Consider the following 18,469-nt stretch of genomic DNA (forward strand, 5'->3'; position numbering starts at 1 on the left):
GCTTCACCGACTATGATTACTTTTCACAGTTATTAGTATAATCATAAATATTAAATATTAAATTAAGTTATTAACAATAAATATTAAGTTAATTAATATTAAGTTAATACTTTTTTCTCAGTGTACGATATACGACAAAATCATTCGTTCCTCGCTTAATTTCGCAAATTTAATGACATTTTCAATTATTAACATTTTTCATTCGTCATTGTTTAAAGAATTACTTCGCAGAGCTGGTTATGTGACTAATTGTTACAAGTCAAAGTATCCTGATAAGATTCTTAATACAATGAAATCGATGAATTAATACCACTGATCCCCATCTTAACCTTTTCGTCCCGAGTGATACACATAGATACCATAAACATTTTCAATTACCGGATGGACAGGGTGTTCGGGATCTTTTGGAAACGAAAAATTGTAAAGTTTAATGAGAGATTAAACTGAGAAGAAGAGTCAAGTACATTTTGCACAAATCGCAATGCGACAATAGTTATTAAGTTATTAATGATTGAAAATGATTACATCTAGAGGCTCTTTTAATCGATAATTTGAAAATTTGCGTACTTATTTGCAAAATGGTACTTGACTCTTTTTCCTAGTTTGATTAATCTTCATAATTTTTCGTTTCCAAAAGATCCCGGACATCCTGTATATGTATACACACAATAGCCGAATTTTCAATCGGTATGCACTGAGAAAAAGGCTTCTATTGTGTCACAACAAACGAATGTTTGCTGTTTGATAATTGTACAAATCAAACGATTAACGCAATAAATCATTTTCCGTTACTTGTAATTCTAACAAATATACATTGCTGAAAATGCAATACATTTGTTCCCATCATAAAATTTGTTGGTTAGAGCAACAAATCACAAGTAACAAATCATTTGTTATTAGCACAACAAAGTGATTTGCTGTCCCACATTAACAAACCACTTGTTGCAATTACTGATCGGGTTTCGTTAACCCAACGAAACCTTCTCCTCTCAGTGTACATGTATACCAACGGCTCTATTGATAAACATATTTTTATTCCAGCAATAAAATGAAGAGAATTTGTCCTTGCCTCATCTTCGATTTGGGGAAGAAATTTATATTCAGGGACAGAAGGGTTAATAATGATTTTCATCACACACGAAACCACGGCTCGACTTACATGGCGATTATCGATCACTGCCGTATCATTTCGAAGAATCTTCTATCCGACACACCCTGTCGTCCCCTGTCGCGACAACCCCACAATTCTTCTCTCCTCTTCTTCGTTTCTCCTCTTCGCAGCCCTCAGAAAACGAACAACCGATAAAATTTTCGGCGAATAAAGTCTCACGTCGTGTTCGCTCGCGCGCATAAACCACCGAGACTTGTCATTAACGCATTAACAACGACGCGGAATGAACACCGCAGGAGGGTCGGCACTCGCGGAGGAGGAGACGCTGCACTGAGCGGCGCAGGCGGCGATTCCGCGTCGTCGCGAGCAAACCGCGTGGAGGAGACGGCAGTCGCCGATGGCTTGCATCACCGCGATTGCAACATCCGCCAACCTTGCAATGTCGTCGGCGTGTTTTTCTCTCTTTTCCGAGGCAACTCGAGCGACCGCACGACCGTCCCGCAGGGGAAGGCCGTCGCTGTCATCATCACCATCATCATCATCATCACCATCATCATCATCACCACCTGCCTCCATGCCGTAGTAGCATTCGTAAGCGCTCGCTAAGTAATTGCCGGCCGCGCGCGACGTGACGCGCGACGACACGAATCGATCTGTCGCGTTATTTTCACGCGATCAGGGTCGTGCCTGAGGATAATTTATTCCGCGGTGACGGTGAACGAGAGGCGATCGTCAGTATACGTGCGTAATGCTCAACACGCGCGCGAACGCGATCGCGGCGAACGCCGCGTCGCGTCGTCAATTCCGACGGCCGTGTGTCCTCGAGCCGACGCAATTCGGACGTGGATCGTCGATCGCCGATGATGTCTCACCGTAATTTTGTCACCAACAGGCTCGATTATAATCAGGCTTGGGAAGTAACTTGTTACTTGTAACAAAGTTACAGTTGCAGTTATTTTCTTTCGTTTTGATAACTGCAACTTAATTTTGTTCCCTTTTTCCATCTGTGTAATTTACTGCAATTTAACTTGGTTACATTCGTTTAATAATTACTGACTAATTTAATAGTCACTTTAACAGTTACTTTATATTATTTCAAACTTATTTATTTCAGTTATTTATTTCAGTTAGTTAGTAACAGAAGTTATTTGAAACTTCAAACTTGAGTTTCTGGCAAACCAGCGCGATAACGCGACGTGCGATGCTTGATATCCAATAAGCATACAGTTAGCTACATTTGGAAAACGTGCTATTGCGTTATCTATCTTTATCGTTCATTAGATGTAAAATAAGGATAAAATGATGTAATAGTGCTCATAGTCTCCTCTCCGAATGCAACCTGTATTTCTTTCAAAACAAATTATACGCCTATATATTTCAGTTATATAAAAAATTCAAGCAACGGATAAAACATCTCAATCTTCGGAGAAAGATTGTAAAATGCCCAGCATATGCCGAAATATTACAGCAAAAATTTGAAAACAAGAACAACTGGGCACTTCTCTGACCAGTTGTTATTAATAGTCTTAAAGAATAAATATGAATTGCTTATTTGAATTAATGAATCTAATTTGTAAGAATTATATACAATACGAGGAATAATCAACAAACTACTTTCATATAAAATTGAAAGAATTTACACAATTACGAAATTTAAAATATATAATAGCACAATTATTGTAAAGAAGTGACTGAAAAGTAACGACTCGTTACTTTCTAAATAATTATAACTGTAACATGTTGTTTTTGAAGGTCAGTAACTTGTAACTGTAACTAGTTACTTTTTCAATGAAAAGAACTGTAACTGTAACTAAATACTTTTACAAAGTAACTTTCCCAACACTGATTATAATAGCATGTGGCTTACTTTTAGGAAAAAAGAAACAAGAGTGAGAGAGAAACTTTACAAAACTAGATAGTAGAGATGTGCGAATCAAAAATTTTTATGTCGAATCGAATCGAAACGAATCTCATTTTTTAAATTCGAATTCGAATCAAATCGAATGAAATCGAATCGAATCATTAAAAGATTTAACATGACTATTAAACATGCGAACAATGATGGAAGATTTTAATATGAAAAGGAATATTGATGTTGCAATATCATCTTAAAGTAAAATATATATTTAAACAATTAAAGTAATTTATAATTAAGTTATTAATTATAAGTTAAGTTAATTATAAGTTAAGGGTTCAAACATACAGGCCCATTGGGGCCCATTTTGTAGCTGATGCACGCAAGCGATAATATATTTGATTCGATTCGAATTATTCGAATCGAATTACATAATTACAATCGATTCGATTCGAATTTGAATAGTTCGCACATCTCTGCTAGATAGAATTTAAAAAATGAAGAAACGAAAAGAGGAAACTGAAAATCCACCTTCTTCCTGCATCGAAGAATCAATTTCTTTATTTTTAAGAAAAATTAATTTCTTTATTTTTAAGAAAAATTAATTTCTTTATTTTTCTTAGCTTCTGAAGCTGCGCTGGATGGTCGACGGAGGATCGTCGATCGTGGCAACATCATCGTGGCGTATCGATAGCGTGCACTAGCCGAGATGTCGCAAGAGAGAGAGGAGAGAGAGAGAGAGAGAGAGAGAGCCTCGAACGTGAACTTCTCAGTTACAATTGAATCGTGACTCGGGGAACCGTACGCGCGAGTATCGTCATCGCGAATGGATGCCCCGCAGCGTCGAGTACATCATAATCGCCGAGGTCGACTGCGAACAGGAAGACGAAGAAGAAGCGCACGTGACAACTGTCGATAAAAATGTCTCGCACGCGAACGGTAACCGCAATCACTACCGTCGCCATCGTCATCGTTGTCATCATCGTCGTCGTCGTCGTCGTCGTCGTCGTCGTCGTCGTCGTCGTCGTCGTGATTCAGACGGCAGATATTCGAATGTCGAAAAGACGACCGCGGGAATCCTGAGTGCGCAACTACGACGCTTGAGACCGCGGGACTTCGCAGAAGTGGAGAGAGGAAAGTGGCGAACCCGGAATTAAAAATTCCCTCTCGCGAGCGCAACGACGATTTAAGACGTGGACAAGTCGCGTAAATCTCGCTCGCGGAGGAACCGCTCTGAAAACCGGATCCTGTGCTTTCGGGTTGCGTTTTACCTCGCCGATGAACGTTCAACGATGCAATCGATTTAATACTTCTCAGCACTCGCGCTGTCGCGAGACAAGATCGCGGAGATCCTCCTTCTTCGTTTTCCGTTTTCTTCTTATCGGTGGGAGAAATTAATTGGAGCACTGGCGAGAGACCGCCTCGTCACTCGCGTTATATCGGGCAAACGCGGACATGGTAAATTTTTAATCGCGCTCTCACAAGCCGCCAGAAACCCACTTTCATTAAGGCGAATTATTTAGTTCGTTTTAACAATACCGCTGGCAGTTCCCCAGTCGTTATATAAAAAATTCAGCTCGACATAACATCGGTATAATGCGGCAGATAAGATAGAAAGTCGTTTCAGGGCGATAAAGAAATTTGAATAAAACACCGGAATAGAGAAAGTAAGCCGTCATCGCAGTGAGTCGCAGAAAAAAAAAATAGTTTCGCGCACTGCGCATCGCGCATTGTTATAAAGAACGCTTTCGCAATTTTATTGAGACGCGATGCATCGGCGGAGGCTCACACTTTCGTGGCGTTTCGATGGTGCACAGAGTGCCACCTTCCACGCAGATTGAAAGGGAGAAAGAAGGCGACGAGAATTGAACGTCGATGACGACGGGAAATAACGATGTTGGATCAACACTCAATGTTTGTTCGTTGAATAAATCAGACGTAAAAAGTTATAGAAGTCGACTTTTTATTTGCGATGAAATAGAGTGTTAATTTGTATTAATTCTTATCTATACGGTGCGAAGTGGTTGAGTTATTGTTATACTCATTCGAAGGAGTGCTGGTGACCCCCCCAGGGGTGGACGAGTTAAACTCGTTTGTACAAAGTGCCGAGCATCCTCTTTGGAGGTGAGGTGGTTGAGTTATCAAAACTCATTCGTATAGAGTGCCGAGAATCCTCTTTAGAGGTGAGGTGCTTAAGTTATCAAAACTCATTCGTATAGAATGCCGAGGAGCAAGGTGGTTAAGACTTACTTGGATGTTGATAATCTCTCCCAAAGTGATTAAGTTGCTATACTTAATCGTACGGAGAGTCCAACGAAGAGATGGATAACGAGTTTCGCGGAAAATACTATATCGGCTTTGCGAAGACTTGCGAGACGATCTGGTGAGAGCGGAGATATACGAAAGAGCAACTCTACCGAATCTAAATACGAGACGATCTGGGTGATATACCAGAGGCGTTCACAAAAGCGACCTTACTGACCATAATCGATTAGTTTTTTTTTTCTCTAAATTACCCACAATTTTAATGTTGATTTACTTACTTAATTAGACTTAGATTAATTGAAATTTTTAAATCACTCAACAAAGGTATCCTGAAAGACAACTTAATCGTGTAAAAGTAACACGGCGCGTTACAACGAGGAAAGAAGTAATATCTCTTTACAAAGTTAAAAAGTCTGTTTCCTGACTGCGGGAAATCCATCACAACAGACAAACTTTCCTCTCTCTCTCTCTCTCTCTCTCTCTCTCTCTCTCTCTCTCTCTCTCTCTCCGGACAACTCTCGGTATTCTCAATGTCGTCTCGAATTCCGTGACTTTGCGATCTCCTGCGGTTTACTGCAAACAGTTCAGTTCTTCCGGGAGCGCCCACGTTCGCCCTTGCGAGGAATGCAATCTCCGTTCATGCATCGCAGCCAGCCGCGAAGGATCGTACATACGTACGTGCGCAGCCTCGGGACTGCGGTTTCCTCGGAGCCGCGCATTCTCCGATACAAACGCGAATGGCCGCAATCCCGGCTTAATTACGGTTACGAGACTCCACGAGGAATTCCGGACTTTCCGCCCGCGCCCGGGACGTGACGTAAGCAGCGTACGTATTTAATACAAATAATTATTAAAATAATATATTCTGTATATACAGGGTGTTTAAAGAAAAGGGTTCGGGACTTTAAGGGCAGACTCACAAAATGGAGGAAAAAAGTCCTGATAAACATGGGTCGAAAAATTAAATGTCGGAGTTATGAACAATTGCTTATTTTAATTGCAGCAAGTGACTTACTCGCATCTGATGCACGGCTATACATAAAACGCATTTCTGCCACTTTTTGATTAGAGTAATATGATGTTATTCTTACCGCACTGTGTGTGAAAACTTTGTGATAGATCTCTAGATGTGAGAAGAAAATAGATGTTTGTTTACATTTCAACCCATGTTTATTCGAAATTTTTTCCTCCATTTTGCAAGTACTATCTGCCCTTAAAGTCCTGAATGCTTTTTATAAACACCCTGTATACACTGAAATTATACACACACTAAAATAATATTTCTAAACCTATATACATTTAAGATATTGCTGTAAGATATACAAAATAAGCTACACGCTCAGAACGGGTTATAATCAAGTTTAATTATTAAAAAAGTTATAGAAGAGAAAAAGTTTAACGGTATAGAAAAGTCTACTTTCTTATGAATTTATTTTTTTTTCATAAACGCAACGATGTACCTTAAAAAATGCAAATGCATTCTCCTAAATGGAATCAGATATTTTTTTTTATATGAGTCAGTTTTTCGGATCAGCCTGCGTAAAAAAGTACTAAGGTAGAAAGTAAAACAAATCAACAATTCGTGAGATATTTTAATTTTTTGTTAAGCCATATGCTTAAAGATGTTTTCAAACGTTCCACTTTCACACAGTAAAATACTTCACAAACATAAAACATATGAAACACTTCACAGATCGTTTCTTTATGTTTTTTATAACACATTTAAGATAGTCACACAATTAAGGTAATTTATATTAGAGCGATGTAATTTAATTTGTTCTTTTAAGTCTTCCATAAAAACAAATGGACAAGAATACACTTTATCTTCAAGGTAACCCCACTAAAAGAAATGAAGATGAATTAAATTCGAATCTTCAACATAAGTTTTGTTGTAGGTAATCTGTTATGATGCGTGTATTATGTGCTGATGCACCATCTTATTGCTAATACTTCAAATTCAGTCGCGTTTGCAGGGGAATAGCATAAATCAAATCAGGCAATACAAATGAAGTGTCGGTATTTTTCATTACGTAATATGTTATCTGGGATTTAACCTCTTTCTTTCACGTATGGAGTGTCCACGAATAGGCTTCCGAGAGTTCCACTTTGTAGATAGCGTGGAATATATTTAATCTTATAGAGTAATTTAGGTTTAGTTAGTTAGAAATAGAATCTAGATAAAAACAATATTTTTCATAATTATACTACTACATTGCTTTAAACCATATATTTATTAACAAAACCAATCTATAATAATTAATATATATATTAATAATATATATATATATATATTAATATAATAATATGATTTGGTACGATATATTTTAAAACAAGAGATAACACACAAGCCTGCATCACAATCACTCGGCATTAATATCTGGTTTCTCATCTTTTGTCATTTCTGTCTGTTCACAGAATTTCCCAAGGAAATCTTATATCACTTCGTTTGTCGCAAAAAACGGCGTCGTACTTCATTCCCTAGCTGTGAGGTCCAATAGAAAAACGGTCCAATAGAAAAACGGTACGCATGAAATTTTTGCGACTTTACAATTCTCCGATTATTGTTGAAACTTGCGGATTAAATTCAACATAAGCTGCTACACATAATCTGACATCATCATTATTCACAATCGATTTTAGTACACTACTTTTAGGCTTCAGGAAGGATCTGGCACTCCCGTAAATTGTGCTCAAGCTTACAAAAATACGTTCGCGTAGCTTGCGTACACGTTCAGGATGCGCGTTATTCAGAATATATTACTAAATATCCCCGACAACATATTCAAGACGTTACTAAATCCATACGTCAAAATTACTGGAGAAATATGTAGGATGATGAGAGGATATAAAATAATAAAAGCGCGGCCTCTTTCTCTTGCGGATTCTACCTGGATTACGGTGAATTTCTACGGACGTGCGCGCTGTGGTGGTATGACACGATCGACACGCATGATATGACTCGCTCGACGGCTGAAAAAGTTTGGGCACCGCTGTTCTAGCACACCCGGTACGTAATGTATGCGCGCGAGTTATGGCCGCGGGACTCGCCGCGTAACAGTATCGCGTTATGCTCGCTGCGCGTCCACGCGCACGGTAACGCGGATTCGCTCGCACACACTCGGAATGGATCTCGCCTGCCTCTGCTCTCTTAACGATCTATCTCGCCGCGGGCACTTGGACGGTGCGCAATAATTAAATTCGTCATTCATGCGTGAACAATATCGAAACGTGCTCTGCGCGAATCTCGACGCGCGTTATTCGCTTCGGATAAATATTTGACGTTTACACGCTCTTGTGACAGCCAATCACAGCTGATACACTTTGTTCGATCAACAACTGACGTGCGAATAAAACGACAGGGACGTTTTTTTTTCATCAATGAAAAAATAATAAATGAAACAGAGAAGATTGCGACGCAATCGACGGAGCAGGTCGCGCGATTGAACGTTGCTCAATGGAGGACTCAACGGACAATTAATGACGCGAATAAAATTAAAACTTTTCAATCTAAATAAAGAAGAAAACGAAGTGGGGAGAATCGCGAGTTGGATTGATAGTGATAGACCGAAAGACGTAGCTGAAAATAATTGACTACTAGAGATGTGCGAACTATTCGAGTTCGAGTCGAATCGAATCGAATCTAATGTAATTCGATTCGATTCGAATCCGAATAATTCGAATAGGAATCAAATACATTATCGTTTGCGTGCATCGGCTGTACAAAATGGGCCCCAAAATGGGCCTGTATGTTTGAACCCTTAACTTGCAATTAACTTAACTTATAATTAATAACTTAATTAGAAATTACTTTAATTATTTAAATATATATTTTACTTTAAGATGATATTACAATATCAATATTCCCTTTCATATTAAAATCTTCCATCATTATTCGCATGTTTAATAGTCATGTTACATTTCTTAATGATTCGATTCGACATAAAAATTCTTGATTCGCACATCTCTATTGACTACAGAGGAGCGCAAAAAGACAGAGCGAGATAATTTTTATGTATCGCCAAGAAAATTACACTCCGGTCCTGGCGTGAAATTCCTCACAGAAGAAGCGATCATTTCGGTTGTACGCGCTCACGATGCTCACAGTCCACGTCGCGTGGCAAATTTTCTAAGGCACCCGTCTTATTACCGTTGCTTTACAACGCGGATAGTTACTGATAGATCGCATCTCGGAGAAGCATTAATGATAGTAATGACATTGACACCTGACGCTCCGGCAAGAAAGAAAATAAGCCACCTGCGATCAACCTGCGCGCGCGCGCTCGCTCGCTCACTCGCGATTCCGCTGTATCATTCGTGTTCTTTGCGCGGTGTATAAGGCAAAACCGGTCGATTACCTTTTTATCCGTCGGGGCGGTTTAATTGCGCCCGCGAATTTCCTGAATCGGCGACGGTCATTCATGCGCGGCTCCGCGACCGACGTGCTTCAGGGAAGTTCTTAACGATCCGCGGAAACTGAAACGGTCCGCCGCGTATTCACCGTAAGCGCAATTGGCATTTAACCCCGATCTAGCGCAGGCTACACGTCCATCTCGAGATCGCCTTCTACGATCTCCCGCGAGAGATCCTCGGATTAGCCGCAGCAGCCGGGCCATGCAAAACCGAGAGTGAATCTCGGCGTTGCCCGACACTCGCCAGCTCGTTTCGAAAATACCACGTGTTACGGTACAAAGCTGCCCTTTGATCTCTCTTTTAATTGCATACAATATACTATCCTTATTGCTCTGTTATGCGCTATCTCTCTCCTTTAATCGCGTACTATAATTATCTGAACCCGCGGACTTCAATGTCGCCGTCTGAAGAGAGAAAAGTAGCAGGTTTTAGAAGCATTAGCTGTACAAGTGAATAATCCAAATTTTTCAACCCAATTCACATTTGTTTGAAATTTATTTGAAAGAAAAAAAAAGTAAAACAAAGTTTGTTAATCGAAGTATTCGCCGTTGTTTCCTACAACTTTAAGCCAACTTTCAGGCAGCTGATGAATTCCATGTCGGACAAATGTTGCGTCTTTGGACACGATAAAGTCGTCAAGCCATTTTCGGATCTCATCCACTGATTTCAAAGTGCGCATCAGACAAGGCATGTTGCATCGACCGGAACAACTAGTAATCGGTAGGAGCGATGTCCGGTAAATACACCGTGCTGCAAGACGTCCCAGCCAAGACTCATTATGATGTCTTTTGTTGTCGCAGTTGAAGCAACGTGTGGCCTAGCGTTATCATGCAACAGTTTCACGAGACGTTCTCCTCTGCCACTATACGGGCGTTTTCGTTCGAATTCTTCACTCAAACGGATTAATTGGTGTTGGTTACGGTCCGCAGTAATTGTTTCATTCGGTTGTAATAACTCATAATAAATCACGCTCTTCGTATCCCACCAAATGCAGAGCAGAATTTTCTTTCCGAAATGTTTTGGCTTTGCGATCAATGTTGATAGTTCACCGGGAATTAGCCATGACTTTCTGCGTCTCGGATTGTCATAGAGTATCCGCTTCTCATCGCCCGTAACAATTTGCCACAAGAAAGACTTTCTACGCTGCTTATTGAGAAGAAAAAGACACACTGCGACTCGTTGATTTTCGTTGGCTTCAGTCAGTTCATGCGGAAGCCATTTTCCTTCTTTCCGAATCTTCCCTATCTTGTGTGTAGACGTTTGGAAATAGTTTGTTGCGTTATTCTTAACTGCTCTGCAAGTTCTTTTTGCGTTTGTGCTGAATTCTCAGCAAGCAGTTGCTCCAAATCATTGTCACTCAGATTGAAATCGCCGCTTTTAAACCATCTAAACCAAAATGCACACGTATCGTATACGATACAACACCTTCGCCGAGAAAGGATCCGAGAAATCGATTCGCATGCTCTTGCAGCATTTTTCCTTGTTGGAATTTGTGAAAAATGTAGTATCAAATATACACCTTATCCGTTGCCATTTTTCACTGTACTGAATTGAATAATTTTTAAGGTTATGTTGAGCCATCCGCCATACTAAATGTAATTTTTAATAGCTAAATGTCAACACTATATATAACCGTAAAAAAGCGGAAAAATTTGCTTATTTGAAACTTAATTTCTTAGCCGCTTAAAAAGGTTTGGATTATTCATTTGTACACCTAATAAAAAATGAAAATGAATGATGGTTTTCGGATTTTCCGAACGAAGCACGTTGTTGCGGAGGTTTCGGAATGCATCATCGGTTGCATGGGAAATGGAAAATGGGAAAAACGAAGGAAGGGGCTCGAGAGAACCTTACGTTCGGCGCTCGCGGAAAGGAACGCAACGCGCGACGTAATGGAGCGCGCGCGGACGCAGCTGTAACGTAAGACACATCGCGAAGGATAAAACACGATCCTGTCAGGTGAGCCATGCGCCCTGTGCACGTAGCGTGCCACGACCTCCTGTATACCCAGAGTATAGATTCTCTTCCGTGAAGAAAGCTGCGTTCGGCGCACAATCCGCCGCGGATATACGGCGTCCAACAGGTTCCTATCGATTTATCGGAGTACGCTCGTATCGAGCATCGAAAGCTCGAGTTTCAGATAACGCAGAGAATTAAATCAGAAGCGAAAGCAAGAGGTCGAACGCAAAGTTTGCGGAGTAGATTCTCCACCTCCTTAACCTTTTCAGGCAGGTATTTTTCAGAAAATCCGAATCACAGGAAAATTTATGTACGGGAGTTTCTGGGGTCGCTGATGACAAATCCGTTATCAGATTTTCGAAATTCAAGATGGCGGATGCAAGATAGCGGCCATAAATATAAAAAATATGGACTTGAGATTCGTAATCAGCGATCTCAAAAACTAACCAGAGTACAATTTTAGCTAATTTAATCAAAATTCTATGATCCGCCATCTTGGAAAATTAATTTTGGAATTTCGACCTCAGATTCATAATCAGCGACCTCGAAAACTAACCAGAGTACAATTTTAGCTAATTTAATAAAAATTATATGATCCGCCATCTTGAATCCGCCATCTTGGAAAATTAATTTTAGAATTTGGACCTCAAATTCGTAATCAGGGACCCAAAACAACCTCAAATCTTGATTTTGAGCAAAAAATTCTTTCATAGTTCGTGGAAAATGATTTTTTTCTGTAAAAATGTGTATTTGTCACATTGTTTATTTGTCACTTTGTTTATTTATAATAAATGGACAACTTATGCAAAACACTTTTCAATCTTTCATGTATGTTCCCATATCATATAAGAAGCTAAAAAATGCAAAAAACCCGACAAGAATCCCTCAAATATGAAATATTTCATGAAAATGTGAGAATAAATAGATGGTAATACTTATCACTATGCCTCAAAGAATTAAACACAACTGACAACGCGGAAATTTTATTGCAAAGCATACGGCTCATTTTATCGAAAACAAATTTTTCAATTCAGATTTTATTTTATAGTTTTCGCGCTAATTACGAATATGCAAGTCCCAAAGTGGACCGTTCCAGCGAAAACGGCCAGTCTAAAATTGCATTCCACTATACGGCGCAACTTATTGTCACAGATCAAAAGTGAAACTAGGGCGATTTGCAATGCTAAATCATTATTAGCTAGTCACGGTGACAGTTTCAAGTACATTCTCTGAATGTGGGGCAAGTGAATTGGATCCATGAAGGATTCTAGTGGATTCTCAAACAGTAGACACAGCCGAAATGGATCAACCAAAGTTTCAGACGAAGTAGGAACAGTTGACAATGAAATAAAACGATTGCGTCATTGTGACTCGCCTAGATGGTCTTGATGATTTTGTCATTGCAAATTATGGTGGTTTCACTTTTTATTTGTAAAATTAAGCGGCACCGTGCAGCGGGGTTCAATTTTAAACGGGCAATTTTCTCGAAAACGGTATGTCAGTCCAACTTGTGTATATTGATGATCAACACATCAAAAATTATCAAGTAAGGCCAATCTGGATTGAAAACTTTTTTCTCGAAAAAGTAGCTACCAACCTATAAGCACTCTCTCTTGGTCTCTCTCTCTCTCTCTCTCTCTCTCTCTCTCTCTCTCTCTCTCTCTCTCTCTCTCTCTCTCTCTTTCTCTCTCTATATATATATATATATATATATATATATATATATACATATGCTCCTTAATTTTAAATAATAAAATTAGTCACGATGACTTCCGTCGATTTTGACTGAAAACTAATTGACACGAAGAGAGCAACCTTAGGGAACCTCCCATGCGGGTGTTGCCCTCAGTTATGAGACGAGCGACTATTCCGAAGAATTGCTCGTTGAGACAGGCGCAAGTACACGGAGCCGTCGTGTACAAGTGGGAATCAAGATGGAGAGAAGAAAACCTGCATGATGCGGCCGTGCGCACAGAGCGGAACGACCCGTCGTCGCATTAATAATTCCGAGAGAACGCAGAAACCAGTGAAGAGAGAGAGAGAGAGAGAGAGAGAAGATGAGAGGAAAGGAGAAGCGGATTTACCGTCAGGTGAACCGGGATGTAAACAGGATGCCGCAGGATAACGTAGCCCGGCGAGGACACTCGCCGCGATGGCAAGGTCGTTGCCACTCCAGACATCGGACTACTCCCGCCATCGCATCCTCCTCCTCGACACCTCGACTGCACTTCTGAATTCTCCGAGTGCACGTGCAGTGCACGCTAAACGCGGCTATCTGTTCCGTGTCTCTCGCGTTGACGTTCAACATAATTCTCGGCTTAGATGAATGAGGGGGGAACGGGGGAGAGGACGCGCTCGCAACAACCGAGCTCCGCTCGACCTCGCGCTCGGTACGCGCCTGTTACGCAGTACCCGCGTGTATAAATAAATAAATAAATAAGTAAAGAAAATAAAAAGTAGCGATTAAGTCAGTCGATTCGTCAAGAATGCGTACAGAGATGTATATCGCGAAATACTCCGGTAGCAGCATTGAATAACGGTGAATTCTTCATACGAACGTTACGGAACTCGTCGTCTGTGCCGGGGCTTTTGAAATGTCGCGATTATTATCGTAGAAAATAAGTTATCGCGCCGCGGCGTGCTGCACGGGCCGCGCCGACACTTTGCGTTAGAATATGATTCATATTAATCCCCGCTGCGCGAATGAACGTCATACTTTTCACGATCGCCGCTAATTATACATTCCGCCGGCAGTCGGGCCTTAGTAACGACGGTAAATGGCACGTTGTCGCAGCTCCCCGAGCAGAAATCAAATACGGCAATTTTTTATGGCCTGATATGGCACGACTAGGCAAGTCATAAGAAGGAATTTCGAGTGGTCCTTATCCGGTCGGAATGTAGCAATTGTCTTGCAATATTTTCCGGATTATATCCTGACCAGCGATGACGTTATTATTTGAATGCCTGATTTGATTCTGATAGGCATTTGATCAGGTCTCTCTCGATTTCAGGCAATTTTATCAGGGCATTATGCAGCAGTGCGTTTCACTCCTTATTACAGACTGTAAAGTAAGAGCGTGTACGGGTTAATGTGTAGAAAAATTTATTTTTAATGATTTTTAAGTACATGGATTTGTTGTACTCCATGAGAAGAAAAACGCTATACCATTAATAATGAGTCCAGTCACCACCGGCATTGATAATTGCTAGAGATGTGCGAACTATTCGAATTCGAATCGAAACGAATCGAATCTAATATAATTCGATTCGATTCGAATCCGAATCCCTGTGATTCGAATCCGAATAATTCGAATAGGAATTAACTACATTGTCGTTTGCGTGCATTAGCTACAAAACGGGCCATCTGGACCTGTGTATGTTTGAACCCTTAACTTGTAATTAACTTAACTTATAATTAATAACTTAATTATAAATTACTATTATAAATTACTTTAAATATTTAAATATATATTTTACTTTAAGATGATATTACAATATCAATATTCCCTTTCATATTAAAATCTTCCATCATTGTTTGCATGTTTAATAGTCACGTTAAATTTTTTAATGATTCAATTCGATTTCCTTCGATTTGGCTCGAATTCGAGTGAAATTTCATAGATTCGATTCGATTCGAATTCGAAATAAAAAAATGAGATTCGATTCGATTCGATTCGACATAAAAATTTTTGATTCGCACATCTCTAATAATTGCCTGGCATCTCCGAGGCTACTTTCCACTACAGTCTGTAAAGTAAGAGCGTGGGTTAATGTGTAGAAAAATTTATTTTTAACGATTTTTAAGTACATGGATTTGTTGTACTCCATGAGAAGAAAAATGCTATACCATTAATAATGAGTCCAGTCACCATCGGCATTGATAATTGCCTGGCATCTGCCGAGGCATACTTTCCACTAAGTTGACTGCGTATTCATTCGGTAAAGACCTCCAAATGAGACGAATTTGTCGTGTCAGCTGCTTCAAAGTGCACACTCTTTTTCCTCGAAGCTTGTGCTTGAGATATGCCTCACAATACGGCTCACAAAAAAAGACTAGGACGATATTTGAAGCCAATGCTATTTATGCCGTACACGCTCTTACTTTACAGACTGTACGTGCCGGATCCGATCGAAAGTTATCCGGGCCCTATTCGAAGTTTGGAAGCAGGACTGGGTTTTAATACGACCGTGGGACGACATTCTGCTCAGTAAAGTTTCAGCTCAAAAATATCAAGCTGATTATCAGAGTTATGTCGTATAGATTATCCTTCATTTCTCTCTGTATAGGTTGCTCATTTCGTATATGCTTATAGGATCCAAGCCATATTTACCAATAAACAAAAAACGAACGATAAAAAAAACCAAACTAACGAAACCAACAAACGAAAAGCGGAAGCTTCATGTGCTCATTTATTCAGAAGGTAGTTTTTCGTAGATATAAAATTCTGATATTTCTTTTGGTTGGTCACTACTTGCAGTCTCAGTTGAAAAAAGCTCAAATTTTATTCTTAAAACACTTATAAAAAAAGTCGGGCGTTAAAGGGTTAAACAGCGATCCTTGGACGAGTATGTTTCCCGATTTCAATAATGATCGCCACCACGGCACACGTCCCCAGCACGAACAGACTTCGCGTAAGTAATGGCTTTTACTTATGCTAATGGCTTTCACCTTGCCATGGGGGTCGCCGTCGTCCCGGGAACTTTCGGCGAGATGAGTAAAACGAACCACGCGCGAGGAGCAGGTCGCGTGCGAGGAAATTATTCTCGTCGATCAGCCGAAGAAAACGAATTCCGACCCGATTCCGCGGAGCCGATCTCGTTCGCAATATGCACCAGCGTAAATATTGGGTCACCGTATATTAATCGTACCGAGCAGCCACGTTTACACGGTTCTCGCGAGGAGCCGAGAGATTTCGCGAGGCCTTCCGAACAGCTTCCGCGATAACCACGCGATAGTCACGCGTGTCGTGTCCGAGGAGACAAGATTCTTCGCGAAGATTTCACGAAGTCCGTCTCGCGAAAGTTCGCGCATCTGAAGATTCAGCGGGAGAAAAGGAGAGCAAATTGTTCAGCTTTTTCTTGGTCTTGGTGATTTTGAGCGCGGCACGAGGAGAATTCAGCTGGCGCCTGAGTCGAGCAAGAGTTGTCGCTTGGCTCGGGAATGTTTCTCGGTTTCCCAGCGCGGTCCGACCGCGAGAGAATACTTTTACCGAAAGTAACCGGCGTGAATTCAACGATGAAGGAGGGCGGGAGGGAGGGAGAGAACTGTGCTCCGATTAACGTTCTCAGACGGGGACTTTCGGACGAGCGTCGCGCGCGCGCAAGAAGCGGTCTTGCGAGACCGCACGTGGATCGTCGCCGCGGAAAAACTGGTCGCACTGCGCACATCCGTCCGGTCGATACACTATGGGTCGATAATCGAATACATCCTCCTATAAATTCGCGCGCGGGATTAAATGGAAACGCCGTGCGGAGTGCACGGAGATCCAGCGGTGTCTTCGTCTTGAGAGGTCGGCCCGCTTCACCGAATTCTCCAAAAAAGTCCGGACTCGACTCCTCGACGACAAGAGTCGCCGAAAAAGTGCCGATAACGCTCCAGTTCTGCAAGCGAGTGAAAAACCTAAACGCTTTCACGAATTATCAAGCCGAGGGAGGTTAGGACTCTGCCTCCCTGCCCCCGTTGGACTTGAAAGATACTTGGAAAGAATTTCACGTGGCTGGAAAGTGGAGCAAAGAAACGACGCAACATCGCGCTCAATATTTCTCGAAATAAAAACGCGGAAAGTGAAAGGATCTGCCAGTGGTCTGTCGGTGAGGAAATTGCGAACCAAACTGTTGACCGATAGTGTACGAGCACTTTCATTGCCGTGCAATTTTGTCGCGCGACGACGTCGCCGCCACCGCATCTCGCTCGCAAATGGTGCGCCCAATTATACGAACGACGCACCGGCTGGCCTCCAGCATCGGCGGCTTTCCACAGCCGACTTTTTCGTGCCCGCGTTGCTCTCGAGAGAGCTCAACGACGGTTCAACGACGGCGTTTGTACTTTCGCGCGAACGATATCGATACTCGCAGAAACGGATCACCGCTTCATTTCGCGCGCGGACGCAGCAGCGTCTCTGCTCGCGTGCTCCCAAACGCTGGCGATTTTGCAAGGTTGCTGCAGAATGTTCGCACATTTTGCTGCATTTTGACGAGACCTCTCGTGTATCGAAAGTAATATACACGTTGGCGATAAAAAAGATGCAATCGTAAACTTTCTCCTTCATTCCTCTCCTTCCAAGTAAACAGCGCGATAAATTTTTTATCGCGATCCTCTCTACGTATTCTTCTCGCGACATTTCCTGATAAAACTACGCTTATCTAACAACGTACAATTTCAAGAGACTCCGTAACACGTCGATAATCTCGTCTCGGAGTCAATTTCCAGCTTTCTCGAGGCGATATAACGCGAAACAACAAAACTAGCGGCTTAGAATTATCAGCTGCACCGATGATGCAGCTGATTAAATGACGACAGCGTGTCCTCGCTTCTGTACGTACGACGAGTAATTTCGACGCGCGACCGCGGACTCATCGGGGGCATGTCGAGAGAACACGCTTTAATTATACACGCAGAATCCAGTTTTCACGTACTTGGCATTGGTTGGGAAAGCGTCGCTTGAGAAAGTGCGCGTGGACAGCCGCAAGTTCAATGTCGTCGTTATCGCGAGCGTGTCTTACGCTGTAAAATCGACGATGGACGAGAGAGAGAGAGAGAGAGAGCACGCGAATACCTCCTATTAAACGGCGATTATTAATTACCCGAGTCACGCGACTTCCCGCGCGAGGATCATCATCACGAAATATTTCGTGTCGACGAAGAAAGT

The 18,469-nt window shown here is 41.4% G+C and overlaps 1 protein-coding gene across 6 annotated transcripts in view; it reads right to left on the reverse strand.

The window, feature by feature from the left end:
* Positions 1–18,469, reverse strand: part of LOC105186705 (protein cordon-bleu) — a 150,770-nt gene that overhangs the window by 84,445 nt on the left and 47,856 nt on the right. The window contains exon 1 of one of the 6 annotated variants that reach the window (XM_025298220.1): positions 1,160–1,911. The exons of the other annotated variants lie outside the window; for them this stretch is intronic. Coding sequence (XP_025154005.1) covers positions 1,160–1,161 — 2 coding nt within the window. The 5' untranslated portion in view covers positions 1,162–1,911. Of the gene's footprint in view, positions 1–1,159; positions 1,912–18,469 lie in introns of those variants that run through there. 6 annotated transcript variants of the gene reach the window in all.

This window comes from Harpegnathos saltator, unplaced genomic scaffold, assembly GCF_003227715.2.
Source record: "Harpegnathos saltator strain DR-91 unplaced genomic scaffold, Hsal_v8.6 scaffold210, whole genome shotgun sequence".
Classification (NCBI taxonomy): Eukaryota; Metazoa; Arthropoda; class Insecta; order Hymenoptera; family Formicidae; genus Harpegnathos; species Harpegnathos saltator.